The sequence below is a fragment of the Buteo buteo genome, chromosome 3 (assembly GCF_964188355.1).
Source record: "Buteo buteo chromosome 3, bButBut1.hap1.1, whole genome shotgun sequence".
Lineage (NCBI taxonomy): Eukaryota > Metazoa > Chordata > Aves > Accipitriformes > Accipitridae > Buteo > Buteo buteo.
Window position 1 is genome coordinate 43,828,582 of NC_134173.1, and position 8,064 is coordinate 43,836,645.

Sequence of the window (8,064 nt, forward strand, 5' to 3'; positions counted from 1 at the left end):
GTTGTGATGTTATGGATTTTTAAGATTGCTTTCATTAAGAAGTATAACTGTGATAGTTACGGCTTTGAAGATGGTAGCTGACACCGTGCAGGACATCAGTGGTTCTACTCAATAACATGTCAGACGGTTGCCTTCAGCTCCCATAATTACCTCCATTTGGAAACACATCATCTAATTACACTTCTCTGCAGCACTGGCTTGTTCTTAAAGCATGGTGAGCTTTGTAAGAAATTAATTCTGAAAACTTGTGAGAGTTATTGACTACCATATCAATAAAAGAGTGGACTTGGTTTTCATCATGTGCGGATTCTTCTTTTCTTTAGTATGTACAGGAAACTCTGTGTTTGAAATTATGCCTTAACAAATCTTATGTCTGATGAGTCAACTGAACTTTCCCTTTACGTGCTTCTGGTAATCATAATTGTACTTCTCCTCACTTCCCCATTTCACACAGTTTTCTCTTTCATTTTTCACTCGTGGCTTGAGCTGCATTGTCTGGGGAAAATGTAACAACGAAGGCAGAAAATCTTTTTCTTCACAAAATTTATTGTGATGATAATTGATAGTGCTGCAGTAGGATTAATTAAGATTGCAGAGAATTTGACAAAATAACCGAATATTCCCTGAAGACATGTGACTGAGGATGACTGTACTGAATTTTTTGTTCCTCTTTTCCCAAAACAAAGTTTTATGCCATCGAATACTGAGCCAAAAAAGTAACTATGTTTGGACTTTTTTTTTTCATTTTATTCACCCCCGGAGTCAGTGAATTACTTTGTACGTCGTCAGAGCTAGAAATGTCATATACTTTTTGTGGTAAGTAAAAAATAGCTTATTCTTTTCTTTTCTGGCGTTCGCACAATAATTACTGTAGTTTGAGGAAATGTGAACTTTCTTTCGAATTTGTTTCTTTGATGAATACAGAAAAATAAAAAGTTCAGCTGGAGTATATTTCTGTTATTAATTACCCTACTATAAGAATTGTACTGCATAGACACAAATATTACCACAATGCTGGCTGCAGCAGCTAAGAGAGAAGTTTACACCCAAGTAAAGCAGGCATGTTTTGGTTCAGGAAAAACTAGAAGATAAGGGATTTAGACTTGTTTTGCAAGTACTGTATTGTATAAATTATCCACATTGATTTAACCAATGTATTACAATGAAAAGCTTTAAGGATATGGAAGAAAAGGGGGAATGTGATGTTCTGCCAGGCTGGAGGACCAGTCAGGCTCTGGGACAACATGGCGTGTCCTTTCTTGCTGTGTCTGTGTCGTGGGCAGCGGGATCTGTGTAGTTCACTGAGTTTTTTGGTCGATTCTGCAACAACTGGGCACCTCCCTGATTGTCCGTGTTGAACAGGCTCAGTGGGCCCATGCAGGCCCAGTGGTCAGAAGGTGGGCTTCTGAGGAGATATTTTGCAAGGAAAGGCCCCTGTCTTCTGAAAATCTGTGTGCATTACTAGTGTATATCACCTGTAAAATAGCTATATAAACTGAGGCACAGGAGGGGATGATTATTTTGCTTTACATTAATAGTCACGTTAAAAATTTAACAGGGGTAAAAGTGGTGGTACTTAAGCTTGCAAACCAAACCTTTGAGAGCAGGGCGAGTTTTGTTTGCCCCTTTTCCTGTCGCAATTTCCTGTGCGTAGTGGTATCCGAGATGAGAAGCTGACCGCTGGTTACCGACAGCCAGACAGTTTCCCTCTGCACGCCCCTTGCTTTAATCCCCCAAACACAAGACAGAACCCTTCACCGTAAACGACCCCGCCATCCCGTTTGCTGGTGGGGTTAGCGAGGGGGAGCAGGCCTTCCCCAGCCTGCGGAGCAAGGTGAACTGAACAGACTTCTTTCCTAAAATTAATAAAAATAAAAATAAAAAGTGACTGGAAATGCTTCCAAAGGCTGTAACTGAATCGTTTTTTAAAAATTAAAATATCTGCTAATAGGGTCTAAATTTGATTAAGTACAGGTTGTGTGATGCTTTATCACACTGCATCTGACACTGTGCATTGTACAATGAATGCTAGGTGGGTCACTCACAAAACAAATCTACTCAAAGGCTCATTTACATTATCCTGGAAAATATGCTGGTACATTAAAAACATTTTTAGCTGTTGTCAGCAAGTTTATATAGATTCCAGGGGTAGCATAAGTACGGATATTTTCAGCAGAGGACCATGCTGGCTTAATGCTAATACAAAGTTTCTGTAACTTCAAAAGAGAAATAAAGGTACTTTTACCTCTGAGTTTTGTGTGCAAAATAACATCAACCAAACAAGTGACTCTTCTTGCTACTTAAAGAAATATGATATTATTTTTGCCCTCTAAGCATATAAATAAAATAGAATTTAAATTACATATTTAATATTTACTGTGTATATTTATATTAGACGATTTTATAGTATATACCTGAATACATTTTAAAATATGTATGTGTTTATTGTGAGTGTGTATATATGTATATTTTTATTATTTTCCCAGAAGAAGCCAATTTACACTAACAATATGGAATACTTTTTTTCCTGTAGATTCTACAGCTCATGATTTCATGTTTAATCTGACACCTTGCAGCATCATGAACAAATCCGTCTGGAAGGCTGCTCTTATGTGGATTCCAAGTGAGTCCCTCTTGACTAGACAATTATATTCTTCAAATGCAAAAAACTGAATACAAGCAAAAAGCTGACACTTGACATCCTAAATGCCAAATGGTTTGGGAGATCAGTTTCTCTGATTAAAAATGGAATAGATAAACTATAGTGATGGACAGAAATGATGATATGTGGAAATAAGTGTGTTTGAGTTTTACTTGTTGGAGCAGTTACCAGAGCTCAGCACACTAACTGGCACTGTACATGCAAATCTGAGATGGTATAGGTGCATGTGCATTTATCTGGAAGAAGCAGACAAGATTTGCAGCATACAAGCTCTTCCGGCCTGAAGAAGATCCAAGTCTGTTTAAGGAGAGAGAATATCATTAGGCTATCCAAGTATGGCAGGCCTTCTACTGAGAATATGCATGTTCCAGAAGCTGGAAATGGTACTGGATTGTGTATGCAAACCCAACATTAATATTAACATCCAGCTTTAAGCTGGCAAGCTGAGTTACTTATGAAATGGCTGTATCATAAACTTCACCTTCTGAGTAAAAACTCTGGATCTGGACTAAGTCTGCTTCCCTAGAAAGATATCTTTACGATGACTACCAGCATTCAGGTCAGCTTGTTTGCAACACCTGCTTAAAACTACAGAGTCCTCATCTTAGTATTGATTTAGGTTAGCTGTGGAGCTGAGTGAACTCTGTTATCTTTGCTGAAGAAATTAAAACAGATTTTGAAATTGTCCACTCAAATATTTTTTTAGACTGATTTTTTTTGTTGAAAACCAGCTTTTTTTTTTTTTTTCTGGAAGTAACGGTTTTCAAAATATGTATTTTTGTTAGTTTTGGGGGGAGTCTTTAAAAAATATTGTATTTCAGAGAAAACTAGGTTTTAGCTGAATAGTGTGTCTGCATATATGTTTTTCCTCCCCACCAGCTACCATTTTCTTACTTGCGGTGTCTTAACTAGGAAGTGACATCACCTTTTTGAAGATCGTCTTCAATGTCTGGTACGACAATGCCAAAGCATTACACTGGAAAGAAGTCCTTTGCAGTGGAGCTGACGATGAATACACAGTGTGCGGAATGCTGAAAGGAGGTCAGTGTGGAAAATACACCGTGCCTTTCCCTTGCCTGGCAGGTTCCCTTCACAACAGGGCCATATCCTGCCACACCTTTTTCACCACTCAGCAGATTTCTTAAAAGACTAATTGATCAACCCATGCAGACAGATTTTTCTCTCCACAATCTAGACAGATTCATCTTGCTTGGCAGGCAGCAGACTTCAGGGCAGGCAGTTTTCCAGTGCCAGAACCCCAATAAAATAGAGAATTTCCAAATTCTATGTTTTAACACCCTTGTACTGCAGTTTCCATCTCTATAAATTAGGATTACCAATATCCTTCATCTCATTATGACACTTTTATTGTTAACATCTCTAAAATGACATGGAAAGACTACATTTGACTGGACTGTATAGAAAACTTGAGAAGAGCTGGGGGCCTTACTAATATCCAGAACACAGTTTATTTAGATAAGTATCTGGATGGGTTTTTAAAGAGATTCTCTACACCCATGTAGAATGCTTTTTTATTACAGAAGAGTCAGTCCTGTTGTAGGGGCTAACCAACATTAACATGACACAGGCTCAGGTCCAGAGAATTCAGGCAGAATGTCAGACTAAAGGCCAAAAAAGACCTGTACAGAGGTCAAAATACACAATCCAAGTTTTCCTTTCTCTAAAAATGAGTATCAGCTGTCTTCGGTTATCATTCAGCTGAACTACTATTACAAGGTAAATTATTGGAGTTATCACAGTAGGATGGGTCTGCAGGAGATGTTGCAGGAGCATTGTGGCAATTTGCTATTTTCTAACGTGGTTTAGACAAATAGGCAGAGCTCTAGGAGAAGAAAGAGGTGAGGGCTTTATCACTGGAAGAGTAAATGGCATTGGCACTGATGTTGAGAGATATGCCATGTTGCTTTGAAGTTATTTGGGAAGTTTGATTGATGGCTTTATGATTAAGTAACCATTTATATTATAATTATCTCTGTTTTACAGAAACAATTGTGACAACATTTGACATTAAAGGTGCAAGAACAAAGTTTCCAAAGGTAATTTTCAGCATTTTATATAAAGAAATAACAATAGTAAAAATCACATACTTACATGTATATATTTCTAAAAAGAGTTGTTTACCCAAACTGTAGAAAACAGCAAAAGGAAATGTCAGAAAACTTTCTCATGCTTAAAGTGATGACTCCAGTATGGTAGCATCTCTGAAATGCTAAATGTCCTCAGGTTATTATTCCTCTATTATTCCTCCTTTATTTTATAAAAGAAAAGACCAAAGATATCAGTTAATGTCACCTTAATAATTCCATTTCATTTGGTAAATTATTGTGTTTACTTTTACCTGTTTGAGTAAATCCATTCATATTATTTCTTCCCATTTCATTCTTTATTTGATGTTCTCTTCACATGCTGGTCTGTTCCTCCCTGAAATATTTTTCAAATATTTGAAGAGGGATAACAATATCCAAAAGTAAAAAGAATGCTCCAGCATTAAACCAGGAGCAGCACCACTCCTCAGGTTAGCCCACCCTCATCCAACACCTGCCTCATCAGCTGCCTCAGCCTCCCCAAGGCCCTCACCATCCCTATTAATTCCCACAAATGACACTAAGGAACTCCTACTGGCACAAAATCTCCAGCCTCCCCTTAACTCAAAGCTCATAGGCATCTAACAGTGTTGAGCTCCATCTGTCCCAGCAGCTCTTCTAGCCCCAGAGCTGGTAGTAAACAGGAAAGTCCTCTGCCATAAGCAATCCTCCTATGGATGAGGTGCTTATGGCAGACCTGACACTTCCCGATGGGACTCTGCCAGACCAGGGACTAACCCTAATCATAGTCTTTGCTGTAAACTAGAAACTCTTCCAAGCCTCCCAGTCTTTAGATTAGTCCTAAGAGCCCTTCAGCTCCCAAGTGCTCATCCCCAGTTTAGAATACCAGAAGAGGAAGGTGTCAGGTGTCAAAGAGGGTAGGGTAAGACCTGGGTTCAGTAGGGGCCACCAAGGTGTCTTCTGTCCTGGTGCCTACAAAAGTCTGTCTGTGTGAGGGTGTAAAGATGGGTAGCTAGACAATAGCTAAACCTGGGGTGATGCTGCTTTGCGAATCAGACTGCTGGATGTGGATGAGCAGAGTGGTGGATCTGGAAGGAATGCCGAGCCGACGTGAGGACCGGTATTGTTTGCAGCAGCATGCACTGCAAGTAAGTGTGGCTGACAGAGCTGGGCTTATGGCTAAGGTTCAGGCAAGCAGTATCCCGCTAGTCAGGGAGCAGATGCTCCATGCAGGGAGGTGAGCTGGGCACTAACAGCGTGATTTAAGTAGGCAGCTTGAGACCTCATGCTAGGAGACATACTGGCTATACTTTGATCAGGGACTGAAGAACGACTACAGCACTCTTGTCACATGGGTCCTTCCTCCTACTCTCCTCTCTCTAGGGTACTTCACCCTAATCTTGACATCATGTTCAAACTCAGGACAAACTTTTTGCCACCAATAATAGTATAAGGTTGCTTTAGCTTTCATCAAGCAACGTATTCACATCATACATTCACTCTAAGTTGCTGATATTGGTAAACACCACTGAGGCTAAATAGCAGTTAAATGTCCAGTATGTGATTATAGCTGAAAACAAAAGGATGAACTGTGCAGTACAACAAACTGCTACAAGACTGGTCAGAAGCTGTGTGGTATATAGCCAGGAGGATTTCCCTAGGACTGCCTGTGAAATAGAGGCTGTTATTGCAACTGCCTATGTTGCAATGGGTGTTGGGGGCAAGAAGGTGGCAGAAAGCCAGCCAAAAATCAAGTGTTGGTAGGAGTGAATCCTTGCTGGATGTAAGCTATAAGGGCTAATAAGGTTACTGCCTTACAGTGGGGACAAAAAAGCCCATTGCTGCAGAATGCAGCCTGGTGTATCAACTCAGTTAATTCCTATTTGTGGAATCAGAAACGTTACTCAAGACAGCAGCTCTGGAAAGGGGAGCAGGTGCCCTTGGGAGCACAGGACTCTGGTTTGAGAGAGGACCCTGACGAGTGCAAGCTGGGCCACAGCCTACTGCTGTTCCTTAGTACCCTGGTCATGAGAATAAAATTGAGCACTATTTTTTAATGTACACATATATCTGAATATACACATGATAACAGTTCCTGATGGGAATCTTTCTTTTTTTGGGTCTAACAGATGTTACCAGAACCATTCAAAGCAGATACTTAGGCAAAAGCAGGCAGCATTGTGCGCTAATTTTCTTTTTTTTTTCTTCCTTATTTTAGGGCAACTATAACATTATTTCACAAGGATTCTCTGATGATTCTGAGAATAATATGATCATGTGCTTGAACTTCACCATGATAGTAAAACAAGGCGCTTTCTGAATGCGACAAATGTTTCAAATAATTCCAGAACACGGAGCTCACTTCTGCAAGCATCTGGAACCCAACCTGCGAAATAATAAGCACGCTAATTTTCCTGAGGTAGAATACATCATGTACTGGCTGGAAAGCTACATGATGGATAGTCTTATGCATTTATAGCACTGCTGTAATCAGATGCTCAGCCAATGTGCACAAAATCTCTGGGAATCAGACATCCTGATTAATCCACAGAATAACCCTGACTGGATGTCAGGCTGAGGACTGCATTTTGGTGCTGTGCCTTGAGTTATGAAAAGAACAAGTACTTTAGACTGCGCTAAACTAATACAAGAAGTTTTGAAGTGCAAGAACCAGAAGTTCGCCAGTATTCAATTTAAAATAAACCAGCAATTGAATCTGGGAACCCTGTTGTGTGGGGTTTTTTTTTAGCTGATGTGAGTAACATTCAAAGTGGAACATGTTTCCAGTTACACTGATGCGGTACAGCTGAATTTAGCCATCCAGAGCTGTAACTGCAACCCCATAGCGTGTTTTTAGCTCTTGCTCAGAGTCCGAGGGGCAGAGGCTACATGAGCTGTCTCCTTCAGAAGCAGGGGGATGGTCATTGCTCAACAGATTGATCTATTCCTCAGTTATCAAAAGCATGTCTGAAGATTTGCTGTGGCTTCTGCCTCTTGGGCAGCCCTACATTCGGTACCCACCTTCCTTCTCTGCTGCACCTCCACACCCAAGACCCTCGGTGAGATTTTGATGGAATGTAAGGTTTGGTCCTTAGGAGGAGAGCTGGCAGCCTTTCAGGCTTCGTGGTGCTTTGGTGCCACTGTATGATGAAAGACAGCTGACCAGTGCAGTGTACAAATGCTTCCTTCCTTCAGACAGGTACTCTCCTTATGACGTTAGGATGCCATGTCCTCTTTTCATCCTCAGCCCCCAGCCAGCGGTTGCTTACTGAGTTCAGACACTTTTCCCTAATGAATGGGCCAGTGTTGAAGTTGCACTTTGTGCTGGCCGATAGG

The 8,064-nt window shown here is 40.5% G+C and overlaps 1 protein-coding gene across 1 annotated transcript; it reads left to right on the forward strand.

Moving 5' to 3' along the window:
• Positions 1–438: 438 nt before the first annotated feature.
• On the forward strand, positions 439–7,443 carry LY96 (lymphocyte antigen 96). The gene is made up of 5 exons (XM_075024351.1): positions 439–816; positions 2,534–2,623; positions 3,575–3,703; positions 4,667–4,719; positions 6,947–7,443. The coding sequence occupies exons 1-5, from the start codon at positions 723–725 to the stop codon at positions 7,046–7,048; spliced, it is 468 nt and encodes a 155-aa protein (XP_074880452.1). The 5' UTR covers positions 439–722; the 3' UTR covers positions 7,049–7,443.
• Positions 7,444–8,064: the final 621 nt, after the last annotated feature.